This window comes from Mobula birostris, chromosome 27, assembly GCF_030028105.1.
Source record: "Mobula birostris isolate sMobBir1 chromosome 27, sMobBir1.hap1, whole genome shotgun sequence".
Lineage (NCBI taxonomy): Eukaryota > Metazoa > Chordata > Chondrichthyes > Myliobatiformes > Myliobatidae > Mobula > Mobula birostris.
This window is the reverse complement of record NC_092396.1, coordinates 17642930-17663398: the sequence shown is the minus strand read 5'-3', so window position 1 is coordinate 17663398 and position 20469 is coordinate 17642930. Positions and strand designations below refer to the sequence as shown.

The following is a 20469-nucleotide window of genomic DNA, read 5'->3' as shown; positions in this document are numbered from 1 at the left end:
GAATTAGAAGGGGGAGCCATCGCAAAGCCCTCACCTTCCAGCTTCTCTTCAAAGTCTTCATCCTCATCCTCGGAGCCCACGGAGTACTCCGACTGGTTGTCTGATAGGTCATCCTGCCACTCTGAGAAATAGAGAAGAGAAAAATATCAGCTTTATCTGTCACGTGTACATCAAAACCGTCAAATCTCGGTTATTTATTTGAGATACAGCACAGAATAGGCCGTTCTGACCCTTCGATTCCACGCCACCCAGCAATCCCTGAATTAACCCTAGCCTATTCAGGGGACTAATTACAATGACCAATTAAGCTACCAACTGGTATGCCTTTGGATTGTGGGAGGAAACCAGAGCACCCGGAGAAAACCCACACGGTCACAGGGAGAACGTACAAACTCCTTACAGACAGTGGCGGGAATTGAACCTGGGCAGCCTGTACCGTAAAGTGTTTTGCTAACCACCGCACTACCGTGCCATGCCAAATCAATCAGCGAGTATGGTGCTGGGCAGCGAACATAGTGTGGCATTCCCACAACTTACTAATCCTAACCGTATGTCTTTGGAATGCGGGAGGAAACTGGAGCACCAGGAGGTCATGAGGAAAAACATACAAATTCCTTACAGACAGCGGCAGGATTTGAAACCCAATCTGAGAGCTGTTGCTGTAACAGTGTTACTTATTCACGTATTGAGATACAGCACGGAAAAGGCCCTTCCGGCCCATTGAGCCCTGCTATCCAGCAACCCTTGATTTAACCCTAGCCTAATCATGGGGCAATTCACAATGACCAATTAACCCACCATCTACGACGTCTTTGGCCAGAGGGATGAAACCGGAGAACCCATAGGGAGAGCGTACAAACTCATTACAGACAGCAGTGGGAATAAACCAGGGTCACTAGTACTGTAAAGCGTTGCGCTAACCACCACACTACCATGCCCCAAGAGGGCTGAAGACTGAATGAAAGGAGAAAGGGTTTTTTCCTCCCAATTCAAACATGCCTACATTCCAAGTGATCTTTTACCCCCCCCCCCTTTATTTCACACAGTATACAATCTTCCACCACAATCTCAGACATCCCAAAGTGCTTTACAGCCAATGGGGTATTTTTACGACGTCAGTGTTGTAAGAAATTCTTGCACTGTAATACAATCATCTGGTTTACTTCTGTTGTTTAAGACACAAATCCTGGCTCAAACACCAGAGGGAAAAGATGGGGCCTCCGTTTCACCTTTCACCTGCTGTGCCAGTGCCCTGGGCTCGTGGTCACATTAGGCCCAAACAGGTCAGAGAAGTCAGATTCCCTCTCCAAAAGTCATCAGTACATCAGGAGGGTTTTTAATGAGACTGATAGTTTTGTGGTTATCGTCACTGATACCAACTTCTAATTCCACATTTACTTTTTAAAAAATGGACTAACATCCCGCCTATCAATAGTGGGATCTGATTTTGAGGTAGGAGTCATTTCAGCTACTACACACACACACACACACACACACACACACACCCGTTACTCTCGGCGTAGGCCTGGGCAAGGTTGTATGGAAGACCAGCAGTTGCCCATGCTGCAAGTCTCCCCTCTCCACGACACCGATGTTGTCCAAAGGAAAGGCACTAGGACCCATACAGCTTGGCACCGGTGTCGTCGCAGAGCAATGTGTGATTAAGTGCCTTGCTCAAGGACACAACACGCTGCCTCAGCTGAGGCTTGAACTAGCGACCTTCAGATCACTAGACTGACGCCTTAACCACTTGGCCACGCGCCAACACTTGGTCACGCTACCATAACCTATTGCATTAACACAAGAAAGTCTGCAGTTGCTGGAAATCCAAAGCAATGCACACAAAATGCTGGAGGAACTCAGCAAGCCAGGCAGCATCTATGACTGTACATTCACTTCCATAGATGCTGCCTGACCTGCTGAGTTCCTCCAACAGTGTGTGTGTGTGTGTGTGTGTGTGTGTGTGTGTGTGTGTGTGTATATGTATGTGCGTGCGCATGTGTGTTTCTTTCCCCTGTTGCATGACCCATGTTTCCACACAAATACCTTGGTCCTCCTGGGAGGCATCGTTGTAGTTGACCTGCTTGCGAATGCGCTTCCCTTTGCCCAGATTCCTGGCGAGATCCTCTTGTTGCTGCTCATAGTGATGCCTAAGAAGCTTCTCCCAATAATCAGGGTCCACATTCTCTTCCTGTTTGATGATCTCTCTTTCAACCTCCTCCTAAACATTGCAAGATCATCAATAAATCAGTTGCACTAAGAATCATCCGCGAAAGGTTCGTTCAGAGAGCAGGGAGCTTAAAGCATCCTAGGACACACTGGGACAACCTCATCAGTGATGTAACCCGGAATCATGAGGTCTTTCAACATCAGACACCCTCGGCCACGTGTCCCAGCCAGGGTTGATGAGGCCCCGGCTTGTGTCCCAGCAGCACTGGGTCCACGGGTCACATCTCTTGTTCCACAGCCACCTGGAGGCTCGCCCAGCAGTGTCTGTGACGGTCCTGATGGCTCTTCATTTTGCAGCCCCCATAATGCCAAGGAGAGAGGAGGTTCTGCAGGGCGAGCAGCCAGAAAAACCTCTACACCCCACCTCTATAGGTTGGTATCATGCCCTCCACCTCTGTCCCTGGCACTGCCCTACCAACTCCTGGTACTTGGCTCTCTTAGTCTTGAACGCCTCCACGACATGTGCAATTAGCTCTGGCCACTCACACCTGTATCATTGATCATTTTTCACGGAGGAATGTATTCACCTGGTAAACTCCATAAGTGCACTTCATCGTAACGATGAGTATTAATGTCATTGCAACAAAGAGCATCTCTTACACGTCAGAGAGAACAGGTAACCAAATTTTAAAAAAGTAACACTGCAATCCGAACTGTGCCCCACAAACAAGAAATCACACCAAAAAGCATATGATAAACACAAGGGATTCTACAGATGCTGGAAATCTTGAGCAACACACTCAAAATACGGGAGGAGCTCAGCAGGTGAGGCAGCATCAATGGACAGGAAGAAACAGTTGACATTCGGAATGGAGACCCTTCATCAGGACTGGAGAGGAAGGGGGAAGAAGCCTCAATAAGCAGGTGGGGAGAGGGAAAGGAGGTAGGTTAGACCAGGTGAGGGAGAAGGTGAGTAGGAGGATGAAGCATATGTAAATGTCTTTAGGGAATCCAAGTTCCATTAATGGTAATTTATTTTTATTAAACTGGGGTTCGGTACAAGACTTCAGCACAACTTGAAACCATGACAACCTCACCACCAGTTTCACCCTGCCACCTTTTCAACCCTCCAACACAATCCATTGAGCACAAGAAAGATTCATCAATTGCAGGGGTCAGGCGGGAAGCTGCAGAGGTTCCTCGCCCCCCCCCAACCCTCCTCCACTCTGCCAGAAAATGTTCCCCATCACTTGATAGTTTCTTTACAAATTCCCCACCCTGAATAGTCCAGCTCTGTTGCATGGTCCGAATCAACCATGCTTCTGTTAACCTGAGCCCTGGGAGAAAATGTCGTCACCTGTTCGTCCTCTTCCCGTACCACGTACTGGGCTACTTTGAAGGAGCTGAGGTACTCATTCATATTCTGAATGTCAGCATCGTCCGTTGCGTTCTGATTGCGATCGAGAAGCTTGGAGATAGCACTGTCGTCGTAGTGGATCATCCGCATCTCCTCAGCTTCCTTCTCAGCTAGAAGTTTAAAAAAATATATCAAATTATCAGCTGTTTCTCTGCACCGCGGTGGTGAACACCTTGGTATCAGCAACCTGTACGGTAACTGGCTCAGCTTGTGTTTGCTTCAGCCCTGAAACCGCATCTCTCACTCGGGAACTCCACCATCACCCAAACTACGTGTTTCTTGTTTTCTCTTCTGCTCCATTGCTGAGAGGTTTAATTCTGTGTCTGAATGCATCTGGGAAAATCTAAACTTTTAAATGTACCCCGTCCCAGGCTTCTTATGCCTCTGATATTGTTTACACATTTATCCATACATTGAAAGGAATGAAAGAGAGTTGGAGGAATAAATATAAATAAATATAACTATATACCTACAACCTTATTCCTCTAGATCCCTTTAAAACCTTCAGTCCTAAAAGCTCCAGTTACCACACACCACCATGTCTACCACCTACTCAACAATTTCCTGCTTTTACTTCACCATTTCTAGAACATTTCTCCTTAACAAGTAAATGTTTTTAAAAACTTGGTACAGAAAAATTATACCAATGTAACCCTGATAAACTTGACCAATAGTTGTCTCCTCCAATAACGTATTCATTAAATCCCTTAAGACGTTTAAAAAATTCCACTCTACTGCCAGTTTTCTTCTATTTTAAGGAACTTTTCTCCTCAGGAAACAGGTTGGAGTTGGTCATTTGGGTCTTTACACCTGCTCTGCTTGGGGCTTTTTTTTTTTTTAATTCAGCTTCACCTTCCAGTACCAAACCCATATCCTTTGATCCCCATTCGCCTCCAAGAATCAAACGGTCTGTTTTGAATTCAGTTTGGAGAGAGAACTCGACAGCTTCACTATTCCCTGGGGAATTAAATTTCTTCTTATCTCAATCCCAAGCAACTAACTCTATATATAAAAAGTTCAGTCGCCTTAACCTCTCTTAATAAAACAATATAGCACTCAGTAATATAGCTGCTGAGCCTTTGTTGCAATTTGTATCCCAAGTGTCTCCTTCCACAGGCAGGAATCCAGATTCGCCCTGGTTTAACATGGTATCTCCACTGATTTGTGGAATTTCCCTGACAACCCCCAAAAGCATGGCTTTAAGCCTTTTCATCCATTATTAGACACACCTGGCTTTCTTAACATTTTGCTCAGAATATCAATTCCCAATACCATAATCATATTTTGTCCCATCCTCCATCTTTAGACACCATAATCGCTCCCTTGTTCCTTCTCCTTAACCTCTGACCAAACCCAGCCCGGCCTTGGCAAGTTTCTCTCTCACCCTCTTGCGCTACAACACTTGGCTCTCCAGCATTTTCACCTCAGCCGGAGGCAGAGATTGGCTGGAAGTCATTTCCACAGGTGCAAATTGTCATTCACTAATTCCTTCTCGACCCAGCCACAACAGCAAGTGCTGGGAAGCTACTGAGAATCAGAATCCGGTTTAGTACCACTGGCGTAAGTCGTGAAATTCGGACTCGTCCAAATTCTACACACTTTCCGGTCATGGGCCATCAGAGAAGGACCACACTGACCACAACCTTCCCCAGCTGTAACTGCTACCTCAGCCACAGGGACTTTCAACCGTGGCAGCAACTGAAAATTACCTTTCCTGATCTAAGGCTCAAGATTAATCAACCTTTTCAGCACACAAAGGTATTCAAGGATGATACAGGCATCCGTCAGTCTCGTGAGACCATGGATTTGCGCCTTGGAAGGTTTCCAGGGCGCAGGCCTGGCCAAGGTTGTATGGAAGACCAGCAGTTGCCCATGCTGCAAGTCTCCCATCTCCATGCCACCGATGTTGTCCAAGGGAAGGGCACTAGGGCCGATACAGCTTGGCACCGGTGTCGTCGCAGAGCAATGTGTGGTTAAGTGCCTTGCTCAAGGACGCAACATGCTGCCTCAGCTGAGGCTCGAACTAGCAACCTTCAGATCACCAGACCGAAGCCTTAATCACTTGGCCAAGGATATGAACTGTACAAAACATAAAACGCGGGATACTGGTGGTCCATTCAGCCCATCGTGTGTATGCCAGCTGAAAACCAGCTACCCAACATAATCCTGTATTCAGTTCTTTATCTAAATCCCTGCAGGTTACAGTTCATTATGTCTCACATCCAAGATAGAAAAACTGAGCTGAGACAGATGGCTGGGGCTGAACTACAATACAGCGTTTTAGCACTGAGCACACCGAAGGAGGTTTTATGCTATGTTTAAATGCATCCAGGAAAGCCTAAGCTTTTAAATCAATCCCATACAAGTTAATGCTCTACTGTACTCTGAAGAAGTTGGATGGCCTCACATTCCTTCTCTGCAAGATTTTAGAACACAGAACATAGAAACCTACAGCACATTACAGGCCCTTCGGCCCACAATGTTGTGTCGACCATGTAACCTACTCCAGAAACTGCCTAGAATTTCCCCACCGCATAGCCCTCTATTTTTCTAAGCTCCATGTACCTATCTAAGAGTCTCTTAAAAGACCCTGTTGTGTCCACCTCTACAACCATCACTGGCAATGCATTCCACACACCCACCATTCTCTGTGTGAAAAACTTACCCTGGCATCCCACTTTGTATCTACTTCCAAGCACTTTAAAACTATGCCCCCTTGTGTTAGCCATTTCAGCTCTGGGAAAAACCCTCTGGCTAGCCACACGATCAATGCCTCTCATCATCTTAAACACCTCTATCAGGTCACCTCTTATCTTCCATCGCTCCAAGGAGAAAAGGCCGAGTTCACTCAACCTATTCTCATAAAGGAATGCTCTCCAATCCAGGCAACATCCTTGTAAATCTCCACTGCGCTCTCTCTATGGTATCCGCATCCTTCCTGTGGTGAAGTGACCAGAACTGAACACAGTACTCCAAGTGGGGTCTAACTAAGGTCTTATATAACTCGCTATATAACATTACCTCACGGCTCTTGAACTCAATCCCACGGTTGATGAAGGCCAATGCACCGTATGCCTTCTTAAGACTGTCAGCAATTGTGAAAATTACTTTTTTAAATCATTTTCACAAAAAGGCTTAATTAGACCTCTGAACATTGGTTGAGCAAAAGGGAAAAAAAACCAGCAATGTCATCTTTTCGCTCCACATATCTGTCCTTCTTCGTGGCTACTCCCCACCCCTCAACTCCTCACCTTCATCATCCTTGAAGAGTTCCTCCGTGCCGAACTTGAGGATGTCATCCAACTCCTGCTTGGACATTGAGCCAGACTTGGACCCCAATCCAGGCCGCACCACCAGGTGAGTCAGCATCATCTTCTTCTTGGCCACCTGCGTGATGCGTTCTTCTACCGAGGCCCGGGTCACGAAACGATAGATCATCACCTTCTTGTTCTGGCCAATGCGATGAGCCCTGCTGAACGCCTACGGTACAGAGGCTGAGTGAGATTCGACGTTTGCAATCCGTCGCTGAGCATTTCACCCACAGACAGAACGTCTGTTACAACTGGCTGGCTTTATGGTCAAGGGAGGAAGGCTGGAGAGGTCTCACCTGCCCGAGAGAAGGCTCCAAACTTCTCACCAAAGGCAGGGTGAGCTAATCGGCTGACCAAACAGTCCCCCATTGCAGCCAGGTGAGCAGCAAGGAACCAAACTCACTCGGGTAAAGATAATGATTCATACAACATGGGCTGAAAGTGGCAAGGCACCCACACTCACTCTGAGCTAGCAGATATTTCCCGAACTGCTAGTTGCAGTTTGACATAATTGGATAGTTGGTTAGGGAGCTGGCAACTATGAATCAACTGGAGATGGATTGGCACCGATGTTAAAACTCCTGAACAGCAGCTGAATTAGCTTGATGGGGATTTTTACTGATGAGTTCCTTTAATGGTAAAATTATTAACCATTTCCACACACAGCCCCTTTCCCACACTACTCAAAAACACCATGAAACAAGAATAACCAATTAAAACTACCTTTTATAAACAATTTGTCCTCAGGGATGTTGAGAAATGGGTCAAAACACCACCAGACACAAGGAAATCTGCAGATGCTGGAAATTCAAGCAACACACACAAAAAATGCTGGTGAACGCAGCAGGCCAGGCAGCATCTATGGGAAGAGGTACAGTCGACGTTTCAGGCCAAGACCCTTCAGGACTGACGAAGGGTCTCGGCCCGTAACGTCGACTGTACCTCTTCCTATAGATGCTGCCTGGCCTGCTGCGTTCACCACCATTTTTTGTGTGTGTTGCTCAAAACACCACCAACCGTTTTGTGTTCTGGAGTATAAAGGTCGACCAAGTACTGTGGAACCCAAGTCAGGCGTTGGACAGCAGGGCAAGCAAGTTCTTATTTACAAATGATATTAGCAAAGCAACTGAGCTTTTGAAACCAAACCAGGCATTTTTCATTGGCCACTTTCTTTGGTTTGAACTTGTTGAGATTACCCAACCCTATTCCTGAGTTACCTGCCAGTAACTCCTGTTGTCACAGCATCATGTTTTACAGAACTATTTCAACAATGATTTTTTTTTAATTCATAAATAATCCCCAAAAGTTCTGTCTATAAGTCTTCAACAAATTGTGTTCTGACCTGAATGTCGTTGTGGGGGTTCCAGTCTGAATCGTAAATTACAACAGTGTCTGCTGTGGCCAAGTTAATTCCCAGACCCCCGGCTCGAGTGGACAGGAGGAAACAGAACTGCTGGGCTCCAGGGGCTACGAGGAAGGAGACAGACGTGGGTGAAATTCTGATTTGCTACGGTTGATGCAAATTGTACTTATTTTTCATCTCCACACAGCAAAGTGCATTCTCAGAAATACTTTTTCAATATTGGACATTAAGTCAGTTAAGGTGGTTCTCAAAGAGTTGGCAAAAATTTTTTAATCAAAGAAGTAAATTATTAAAGTTCAAAGTACATTTATTATCAAAGTATGTATACTATATACAACCTTGAGATTTATCTCCTTACAGGCAGCTACAAAAACCCCAATAGAATCCATTAGAACCCCAATAGAACCCATTAAGAAAGAAGACCGTCAGATACCCGATGTGTAAAGAAAAATAAATCATGCAAATAAAATTCAGAACTAAAGTTCACAAAAATGAGCCCACAGCCACGAAGCTGGTCATCACTGGAGCCGGTTCAGGAACCTGTCAGTTGCAGACCACAGCCTCACTTCAGTACAGAGATGAGTAAACCTCACCAAGCAATGAGCTGATGCCGATCTGTGCCTCACCTCTGGCCCTGACACCCTGACCTTTTCAATCAGGCCCGGTGCTTAAATCGGCCCAAACATTGGCTCGTTCCTCGCACTTGGACCTGGGCTCTGCTGCTTCCAAATGCTCTCGGGCCAGGCCCTGCTGCTCGACTTGGCCCGTACCCAACCTTTCCAATCTGGCCCAGCACTTAAATTGGCCAAACATCGACTCATTGCTCTCTCTCGGGCCCAGGCTCTGTCACCTCAACTCTGCCCATGTTTTGTCTATATATTTCCTTGCCTTACCCTGTTTAAGTATCCTTCTAAAGATCTCTCAGATATAGTGAGTATAACTGATTCCATCACCTTGGCAGCATATTCCAGATAGCAACCACTCTTTGTGCTTGAAAAGAAACTTACCCAGCGAATCCCATTTAAAACTTCTTCCTCTCACCTTAAAACGACAGTACTGTGCAAAAGTCTTAGGTACACATGTATAGCTAGGGAACCTAAGACTTTTGCACAGTACTGTATTGGTCAGCGTGAGCAGAGAGCGAGCTTGTAGATCTGGCAGGAGCAAAGGATGTCGGGAATAGCAAGGGTGGGGCGCTGCAGGGAAGGTGCAGGACAGGTGGCAGAGAAGGAGTGTTGGGGCAGGGGTTAATGTGGGTGCAGACACAGCCAGCCCTGATACGCCAGGCAAGGTCACATAATTCCAAACAATTGGTTTATTGTTCATTACAGAATGTCTCTCTGGTGCTTCCCACTCCCTCCCCTCTCCCTTCCCCTTTTCCCAACCATGACTCCCCTCTCCCTGCCCCCTTCCCACTCTCAGTCTCCAATAGAGAGCCAAATCAGAATCAGGTTTATCATCATTCACATGTCATGAAATTAGTTTTTTGCAGCAACAGTACAATGCAATACATAAAGCTACTGTAGTACTGTGCAAACATGTGATATGTATGTGCCTTTTAAGACATTTGCACAGTACTGTGTGTTTTACATGTGAAAGCACACTGTAAAAAAAATTCTCATCTCAACCTGCACTTTGCATAATTAATTTCCTCTTGGCATACAAAATAAAAACCGCTGCATTTACAGGAAATCTGAAATACAAACAGAAAATGCTGGAAATTCACTGGCAAATTCTATGGGGAGAAAAAGAGTCAATATTTTAGGTTTTCAGAACTGGGAGTGCGATAAAACAAATTCCTATTAAATTGCAGAGAAGGTTGGGGAGGCATGAATAGGACAAAAGGAACATCGTTGAAGGGCAAGGCCGTTTGCTCTGTGAATAACTTGTAACCCTGGTTTGGCCAATCTCAGATGTTTCCATTATATCCTTCACCCATCTCACACAGCTCCAAACAAATACATCTTACCCTTTCTAGTTCTGACAATGAGTCTTCAACCCAAATCATTAACTTTTTTTCTCTTTTGATGAATGCAGCTTGACCTGTTGAGCTTTTTCCCAGTGATGGAGACTATTTTAATGATGTTTCTCAGTAACCTTCCTTGTTTTTAGACTTAGATCTTTTCCTCTCATCTCTCTCACGGCATTATCACACTCACAAGAGATTCTGCAGATACTGGATATCTCTGAACATCTTTCTCAAACTAAACGAGCCCGCGATCAGAAGCAGTATTCCAGCTGTGACCCAGGAACAGAGCCCAGCTGTGCTGTTTTGTCACTGGAATTAGGTGGAGGAGGGAGATTTCAATCTCACCAAGGCTGCCTTCACTGTAAAATCGGTCCCCACTGGCCACCCATTCCTGCTCACCATTAAACCGGTCGATAGCCTCCTGCCGTTGATTGCCAGTGATGCTCCCATCTATCCGCTCGTATTTATATCCATCGTACTCCAGGAAATCCTCCAACAGATCCAGCATTTTAGTCATCTGTCAGTCAGAAAGCAAACATTTATTCATAGCAGGAACCCACGGCCCTGATACAAACTCTCACCCATGTGCTGATCTACCCTAAGATTCTCCAATAAGATCATAAGACATGGTCCATAATTTGATCATGGCTGATGTATTATCCCTCTCAATCCCATTCTGCTGCCTTCTCCCTGCATAACCTTGGACTCCCTCACTAACCAAGAACATATCAACTTCTGATAAAAGAGTGGAGATGCCGGGGATCGAACCCGGGACCTCATACATGCAAAGCATGCGCTCTACCACTGAGCTACATCCCCTACACATAACCAAATTCTCACAGAACACTGTACACCACAGAACAAGCCCATCACTCCACACTGTTATATTGAGCTCCTAATTCTTCCCTCCCACATAGCCCGCCAAGATTTTTTTTTCAGCCATGTGCCTAGCTAAGAGTCACTTAAATGTCCCTAATATATTTGTTCTGTGATATATCTGCAAGATCTCACCATTACCTTAGCATTGTAGTTTCAGTTGTAATGTGGATAACGCTGCACACCTACACACAGCAGAATCCTCAAAAGACAGTTAAATAACTTATTGACCTACACTGAATCTTAAGACAGATTAAAAATTGAGTAGAACAATAGGGGGCACTGCTCTGCTTTTCTTCCTGCGATGCCTCAGTCCTGAAGGCAAATGAAAATTCAATTTAAAGCCTAATTCAGCACTGCTGGAAATTAAATGTTCAGGGTGGGCTTAATCATGATGTTCCCAGGACTTGAGGACCTCAAGGATCGAATAGGTTAGTACTTTTTTCCCCTGGAGTATAGGAGAATGAGAGGAGATTTGACAGAGTTATACAAAATTTTGAGGGGTGCAGCTAGGGTAAGCATGAGCAGGCTTTTTCCCTCTGAGGTTGGGTGAGACTAGAACTAGAGTTCATAGGTTAAGGGTGAAAGGTGAAGTATTCAAGCAGAACACGAGGGGAAACTTCTTCATTCGGAGGACGGTATGAGTGTGGAATGAGCCACCAGTGGAAGTGGTGGATGTGGGGTTGACTGCAACGTTCAAGAGGAGCTTGGGTTAAGTACACGGGTAGAAGGGGTACGGAGGGCTGCTGTCTTGGTGCAGGTCGATGGGACAACGGAACACTTTGGCATGGACTAGGTGGGCCTGTTTCTGAGCTCTATGACTCTATGAGTGTCGCCATTTAACCTGGCACCCCAGTGAGATTTATCATTTTAGCTGCTGGGAACCTGTTCCATCTCACGTCTGCCTACCTGAGAGAAGATCAACACTCGGTGGCCCTGGCTGTGCAGCTTCCTCAACATCTTTTGCAGGAGTATCAGCTTTCCAGAGGACTTCACCAGTGAATTCCCGTCATACGATCCATTCGGCAAGACTGGGGCTTCCTATAAAAACCAACAACGCCATTACGCGGGTTTCAGTCAGCAGACTACCAACTGATGAGCCAGATCATACAGTCAGACCCCAGGCAAGGCTGCCCCCTACAGGCTGAATCCTTCACACCTTTGCTCAAAGTCACAGCTCTTTGTCTGCTAGCAAATTGATGTGTTCTTAAAATAATTCCCAGGATATTAGCTGGAAGGTTCCAGAATGGTGGCAGGCTTCCTGAACCAACCAAGCAACATACTAGTAATTGTCAACCAAATAGTTGTGCGATTTGAGTCATATATGGATCTTCAATGGGCAAGGATTTCTTTCCCAGCAATGAACCAATTGTCTTTCTTTATGACAATTAAATACATATTTATTGATACCAAACTCTTGCAAGCCAAGTCCTAGACCAGTCAGTACCTTGATGAGTTTTGAACTCATGCTTTCTGGATTATCTAAACCTAACCCATCCCACCATTCTCTCTATATTACATACACAGCAAGTACCTCAATGCAAACTGTGGGAGACAGTCAGCCAGGCAGCCTTACAAAGAGTTTTCAAATGCTGAAATCTAGAGCAAAAATGGGGAAAAATTGCAGTGTCCAGATGTGCAAAGAGACCTATCCACACAGACTCAAGGCTGCAATTGCTGCCAAAGGAACATCTACTAAACACTGACTTAAAGGGGGTGAGTAATTATGCAATCATTTTGTGTTTAATAATTGTATTAAATTTCAACTAATTTGTAGAAATTTGTTTTCACTTTGACACGAAACAGTCTCTTCTGTTGATCAGCCAAAATTAAATCCACTGTGATTCAATGCTGTAAAACAATAAAACATGAAAACTTCTGGGGGGGGGGGGTGGGAGGTGAATACTTTTTATAGAAACTGTATCTTATTGTGGTCACTGAAAAGTCAAGAGATTTACTCCCTCACTCAGTAACCATTGGCAAACCCAAGCCACAGGGATGGAAATTCTCAGCTTTCTCAGTGACACCATTCTACAGCTCAATTGATTCTAAATGCACAAACTGGATTCTTCTGAGTTGCACAACTGTAGGTAAGTCAGAGTGCTGACTTACATCACTGTAAACCAGGCAAACTGTGGGATAAAGGCAGTGAGTACAGACCACTAGGCTTCTGACGGGCTTAATAGTCAGGCAGAGCGATACAGATTGGTTTGCAGAGGCTGTGCGGTTGCATGTGTTGCTGCATCTCCAGCTGTGCAGCATTCCCTCACCACTGCAGTACCAACGTCAACCTGGATTACACGCCCGACTGATGAGAACCCGCAACCCAAACTGGAGTAATCATCAAAGGAGCAAATTAAAGCTTAGCTTTATTTGTCCCATGTACAAACGTACATTGAAACGTACCATGAAACATGTCACTTGCGTCAACGACTGACACCGGCACACTCTGGATGCCTGCCAGTGTCACCATGTTTCCAGCATCAACAGAGGATGCCCACAACTCACTAACCCTAACCCATAGGGTAAACCTGGTTCTGATTCTTAGGGAAACCGTAGTGTCCAGAGGAATCCCACACAGTCAATTAAAGGAAGGAGAGGTCCTCACTTGGTATGAAGTAAACATACAAGAAGCAAATACTTCAGCAATATATTTACGCAATTCTGTGAAGCTGATTTGAACACAAGATCTGTTGCCTCAGTGACCTGGTATTAGAGATTGTAACACCGTACCCACTAGAAGGGTCCCTTTGCAAGGTTCTCAGCATTCAATACATACCACCGCGGCCACCGGAAACAAGTAGGGATGGTTGCAGCACTTCTTCAGATCCATCATGATGTTCAGTAGTGATACCTGGTTCCCACCGCCTTTCGAATTCAGAGCCTCAAAGTTTTTGGTCAAAATGAACTTGTAATACTTCCTGTGGGCGGACACACACACATACACACAGAATTAAATGTAATTAACAGAAACTGCTTACACCCGGATTGCAGGCACCCCATTCCGTTCTTCCCAACTTACTTCTGCATGGAACTGAGCTCCACGCGGACAATCAGCTCGGTCTTTGACGGCATGTTCTTAAAGACGTCGGTCTTAAGACGCCGCAGCATATGTGGACCCAGGAGGTCGTGAAGCTTCTTGATCTGATCTTCTTTCGAGATGTCTGCAAACTCTTCCAGGAATCCTTCCAGATTACTGCAACAATATAGAAATAGTCACGGTTGCCCCATATCTGTCCACTTTAAGACCCAACAAGTATTACTCATCTCTCAAACCAGTACTACCATATCCTGATATCCCTCCTTATGCCTCCCTTCAAAGGTAGGGTCACTAGCAGGGCCAAATACGAAATCGTTCTGCTACTGCCCACACACACACTTCGTCCCGACAACATCTAAGCACACAAGACCCTCAGCAGCAGGGATCAGAGCAGAAGCTGAGTCCCAGCAAGAAGAAATGAATTTGCTCCTCAAATCAGCAGATAAAAGGTAATAGGTGCACTTGCAAACCAAGCTGAAAGAAATCCATTTAGTGAACTCAATGAATTCCATCCTCAACACCAGCACAACCCTTCTTCTCTACGACCAATGTCTTCTCCTCGCTAGTTAAAAGGAAGGTCCCTGATCTCATACCATTAGTGGGTCTGGGGTCACCCGTTATTTCCACCATTTGTTTCTACCGTCTCCTTGAGACAAGGATCCCAGTTAAATTTGGATCCCTCTTCTCAACCTGCACCTCCCTGACTGAACAGACAACGGCAGGGATCAGACAAGAAAAGGAGGCCCCTTGGGTCAGAGTCAATGTCCTCAGGAAAGGAGAGAAGTGGCAAGGCCATAATTTTAATTAAGATGTTGGAATGGGCTGAAGACGTGTTATTTTTCTTGTAGTTTAACTTTGCTGTGCTTGCTTGTACTTTTACATAATCACCTCCGCACATGTGATTGCTTGGTGAGTTTTTCAGTGGTTACAGTTGCCTCTGTATTTCTCTGGAAACTTTTTGCTTTCAGAGGTGGGTGTCACATTACTTGAATCAGGCTATTTGATTGGTTAACTGTTATTTATTGAAATTTCAATTCAGTAGTCTGGTACAAGACCACACCACCTTTGTCTTTTTCTCTTCCCCTACTCTCCCCCACCTTCTTTGTTCTCTCTCGTCATGTGTCCTCCTTTCGCTTTTCTGCCCTTATCACACTTAATAAACAATCATAAGTAGCAAGTTTTATGCCTCGTTCTTAAACTTCCAAGAACATCCAGATAGCAAAAGCATCAGGATCCAGCAATGGCAGCCCTGATTTCATTGGGAGTCACGCCAGAGACTCAAAACACAAAACCCATCTTAAGCCATGGTTGGAACTGATTAAACATGGCACTGTCACAGATGTTCTTTCAGGTGCGATGTTGAAAAAAAGTTCCTTCAACCATTTGGCCTTCAAGCCGATTCAAAGAGCAACAATTTTTCCCTGATGTGCCACGCCAACATTCAGTGGTCATTAAAGCAGGTTACAAAGTCACCAGCACACCCCTATGTGTGGTAGCTTGCTGTGCACAATCTGACTCTTGAATTGTAACACAAGTGACTACATTTTGGGACATCCTATGGTGAAAGGCACATTGAGGCCACCTGGATATTTTCCTTTCAGAGAAAATAAAATATGTAAACTTCGAAGTGGCGAAACTTACTTGAAACGCAGAGGAGTGAGAAAGTTCAGCAGGTGGAAAAGCTCCTCCAGGTTATTCTGCAGTGGTGTCCCCGTCAACAGCAGCTTGTAATCGATTTTATATGAATTTAGCACCCTGAAATACTGAGGAGGGGGGGAAAAAACAACTTCTCACACACAGACTCATTGAAACACAGAGAGGCATCATAGAACCAAGCGAATCATGACACAAATCTACGCCAGCCCTTTGGTAAAATCTCCCAATTCCATTATGCTTCTGTCATGTGACTCCAAATGGTTTCCTTTTACACACTTAACCAATTCCACTTTGAAAGTAATCACTGAATCTGCTTTCACTGCAGATCACGGGCTCTCAGAATAAAAACACATTTAACCTCTAGGCTATTTACCATTTATCTTAAATCTGTGCTCTGGTTATAGATTTGCCTACAGTATCAACAGTTTCACTTTATACGCGGTACTTGCAGTGATTTTATATATTCCAATGTAGTGCTGCCACACAAAAAAAAACGAATTCACAGCATATGTGAGTGATGATAAATCTGATTCTGATATGGATCTCTACTGCGGACTAAGAATGGGAAGGGGGCAGGGAGAGGGGAATTGTGGTTGGGTTAACAGGGAAGGAGGACAGGAGAGCGCAGGAAGCACCAGCAAACATCCCACCCTGCAAAAATTCATTTCAGGGAGGTAGCACCACCCCCCCCCCCACAACCCCATATTCTCCCCCGCCCCGGTTGACCTCCAAGGGTGTATGTATACAGGACATTTGATTATAAAAGAACACAATTCATTTGATCACATATTGAAACTATTTATACACACACACACACATTTTATATATATATTTATTTTCCTTGTTGAGTATTTTGTTGGCAGCCTCAATGCTAATAGCTAAATGCTAATGCAAATAGCTTTTCTATTTCTTTTCCAAACTTTCCTTGTACTGTGATGTGGCTTGCTTGGCAGATTTGAGTATTTTGCCGGAAGTCTCAACCTCATAGCAGTCTGTGTCAATGAATTTGTTAATTTTGCAAGACATCAGATTCACAAGATTCACTATTATATTATAATGGAGTCATTTTTTTTTATTCTACTACAACTTTAAGCAAGTCCACAGGGAGTTTGGCCTCATCACGTAGGACATCAATAGAGTAGCTCCTTAGCAGCTAGCCAGCTAGTTTAAATAACGTTAGCTATGCTAATGACCAGATGACACCTGTTAAACTCACCTCAACATGTCTTTTACAGTCTTAACCCACTATGGGTAATAGAAAAGTCACTGTTGCAAACAGTGCAGCGAGCAACACTGTCATTATTTTGACTCCTATTAGGCAGGGGTACACTTTAGTGTAGTCTGGGGTGAAGTACGTTTTATATTTTCTTTTTTTGGAACACTCTGCCATGGCGCTGCAGGACACTAGGAGCCACTATCAATATGCGGGAGACTCCCGGAACTTCCAGGACAGGTGGGATGTCTGCACCAGAGAAAGGTTCTGTAGTCATCAATAAACCAATCATGTGGAATTAAATGACCTTGCCTGGTGTCTCAGGGCTGGGTGTGTCTGCACCCGCGACATCCTCCCACCCTGGCACTCCTTCTCTGCCACCTGTCCCTCATCCCTCCCGTGGCATTCCACCCTCGCCATTCCCAAAATCCATTGCACCCACCAGATTTACAAGCTCGCTCTCTGCTCCACGTTGACAAAGTCAGTACTCTCAGGAACCCTAGCTATATATTTGTGCCTAAGACTCTTGTGCAGTACTTTATTTCATAAAGCCCCTTCATTGTACTGTACATCTGTGTTAGCTTTTCTGCCCTGAGATGAAAACAACTCTGCTCCTCTAGATTGTTTCGTGATGTAGCTCCAGCTCCAGAGATCAATTGCCACCCTCTGAACGGTTATTATTTCAGGCTGGTGTTTGGAGGTGACATAGTTATACACACCAACACAGTACCTTCAGTCCAGCTCATCCACGATGGCCAAGATATCTACTTGAGTGAGTCTAAACCTTTCTTATCCATGAAATTATCCAAAGACCTTTTAAACATTGTAACTGTAGCAGCCTCTACCACCTCCTCTGCAAGCTCACAGTATGGAAAAATTTGTCTCTGAAATCTTTCCCCTCTCACCTTAAACCTCTAGTTTTATACTCCCTACCCTAGGAAAAATTCATCTATGCTCTTCATGATTTTAGAAACCTTGATCTGGTCACTGTTCAACCTCCTTTGCTCCAGGAAAAGCACTCCCAGCCTATCCAGTCCCTCCTCATAACCAAAACCATCCAGTGCCAGTAACACCCTGCACCCTCTCCAGCTTAATTGCATCCATTCTAAGGGATGATTGGGGCAGAGGAAGACAGGAGAGGAAAAGGGGTTGCTATTGCTATTTACCTAAAGCAGATGCTTATAGGAAACTAGTGAAAGGATCTTCATTCCTGAGAGTGAGAGGGAACCAAGCAGGGCTAATATTGACACCATCAGCATTTGTCACAAATGTTTACAGTTCAACGGCTCCGGTGACGTGTATGAAGAGAGACAGGCAGGATCCTCTGTGTGCCTCAGTGAAGCATCAGAGACACGGCAACTAAGGATCTTCGTGTCTGAGGAGCAATCTCAGCTTCAGTCAGGTTGAAGTTGTGTCGGGAGCAAGATATTCATAACATGATTGCCCAAGAGGCAGTCAACCAGTTAATGACACAATGGAGAATGACAGAAATGGGTGACAAAAGCAAAAATAAGATAGAAGCAGGGGTTGTTCATTCAGTTCTTTATGCCTCTCAATAGGATCATGGCTGATCTTTTGTCTCACTGATTTTTCCCAGCACGACTGTTCAATCCCTCTATTGGAAAAATATGCCATATATAATCTCTGCCTTAAATATACCCAGAGGGTGGGTTTCCACATCCTTGGGTAGAGAAGACGCACAACCGTCCGGGTGAAGAAATTTCTTCTCATCTTCATCCTGAATACTGGACACCTCATTTTAAGTTAGGGACAACTCATTCTGTACAGCCCAGCAAAGGAAAACACAATTTGACTTTTTACCTGATGAAGTACAGTTACACATATGATCTTTCTTCTGTATTTTACGTCAATATGGTTTAGCCTTAAACTTCAGAACTGCAGCGTAAAACATAATGAATAGGGGATTTAAAGGTCTACAGACAGAACACCAATGCTTTAGTTTGAGCAGTTCTTGCCCAACCAGACCCCCCATTCCCCATGGATGCCAGAAGGCTGACACTATACTGTACAAGGGAGGACATGCACCAGTCTTCAATGACACACTGGCAGCTGGACTTAATTAGGATTTTGAGATTTGGTGTGTCACCAAAGCCACTTACAAATGTCTACAGAGGTACTGTGGAGAGCGTTCTGACTGGTTGCATCATCACCGAGGATGGACACTTCAATGTGCAGGATTGAAAGAGGGATGAGGATTCAGCCATCTCCATCATGGGCACAACCCTCCCCACCATCGAGGACATCTCCAAGTGGCAGAGCTTCAACCAGGGAGCATCTATCATTAAGGACCCTCACCATCCGAGACATGCCCTCTTCTCATTACTACCTTCAGGAAGGAGGTACAGGAGCCTGAAGACCCACACTCAACATTTTAGGAACAGCTTCTTCCCCTCCATCATCAGGTATCTGCACAGTCCATGAACAAACCTCATTATTCCTTTTTTAAACACCATTTATCTTTGTAACACAGTATTTTTTTAGGCCTTGCATTGGCCTGCTGCTATAATCCATCAAATTTCACGACAGGTGTCAGTGATAACAAACCTGACTGATTCTAAAGGAACCCTTCACAAACACTGGAACAGAGTGATACAGTATGGCAGGGAGAGCAGGATAAGTTCTAGATTTTTCCAGCAAAATACCGGCATTGAAATAATGAACTGAATGACCAGGAACTGAAACCTTTTCATTTCAAAACTGCTCTATCAATAAGAATCTACTTAATTATCATGAAAGTGAATCATTATTTCTACCTTCCTCTCAATTTTCAAACTTCTATGGAAATATATCTGTAGCCTTGAAATCTATGAATTTGTAACTTTTGTAAAATGTAATGTGACAAAATGGAACCTATGAAATCCCAGTGTGCTTTGCTGGTTTGGTTGCGATGTTTCTCTGCCACAGGAAACAGTTGAGGCCAGTTCATTGGCTATATTTAAGAGGGAGTTAGATATGGCCCTTGTGGCTACGGGGATCAGGGGGTATGGAGGGAAGGCTGGTGCAGGGTTCTGAGTTGGATGATCAGCCATGATCATAACAAGTGACGGTGCAGGCTCGAAGGGCCGAATGGCCTACTCCTGCACCTATTTTCTATGTTTACAAATTGGTGTGTGTGTGTGTGTGTGTTTGTTTGTTTGTTTTATCAGGATGTGTGTTTTATGACAGGAAAATGTACTTCTTAGGGCGGGGGGATGTTTCAACAACAGAGGTAAACAGAACACCACTTCTAAAGAACCAGATAAAGATGCAGATAACAGAGGAATGTTATGGAATGGAGCAAACTAATTACTGTTCTCTGTAAAAAGTATAAAAGTGGCTTGTTTTGAGATATATGATTGAAACTATTTCGAGACGATAACTTGTGTAGAGATAGACCTTCCCTTGCAAGTAAATAATAAATGTACCTATAATCTGATCCACTCTGAATTTGTTGT

General features: G+C 44.6%; 1 protein-coding gene and 1 non-coding gene across 3 annotated transcripts in view; both read right to left on the bottom strand.

Annotated features, from left to right (window-relative positions):
* Window positions 1–20469, bottom strand: part of chd5 (chromodomain helicase DNA binding protein 5) — a 99933-nt gene that overhangs the window by 31170 nt on the left and 48294 nt on the right. For both annotated transcript variants that reach the window (XM_072244857.1, XM_072244858.1), the window contains 10 exons: window positions 15787–15908; window positions 14128–14301; window positions 13885–14026; window positions 12015–12146; window positions 10629–10746; window positions 8240–8364; window positions 6838–7066; window positions 3527–3696; window positions 2047–2221; window positions 35–121 (listed from right to left, as the gene is read on the bottom strand). In XM_072244857.1, coding sequence (XP_072100958.1) covers window positions 35–121; window positions 2047–2221; window positions 3527–3696; window positions 6838–7066; window positions 8240–8364; window positions 10629–10746; window positions 12015–12146; window positions 13885–14026; window positions 14128–14301; window positions 15787–15908 — 1474 coding nt within the window. The remainder of the gene's footprint in view (window positions 1–34; window positions 122–2046; window positions 2222–3526; window positions 3697–6837; window positions 7067–8239; window positions 8365–10628; window positions 10747–12014; window positions 12147–13884; window positions 14027–14127; window positions 14302–15786; window positions 15909–20469) is intronic.
* On the bottom strand, window positions 10977–11048 carry trnaa-ugc (transfer RNA alanine (anticodon UGC)). Its single transcript has one exon. It is a non-coding gene; the product is annotated as a tRNA-Ala (tRNA).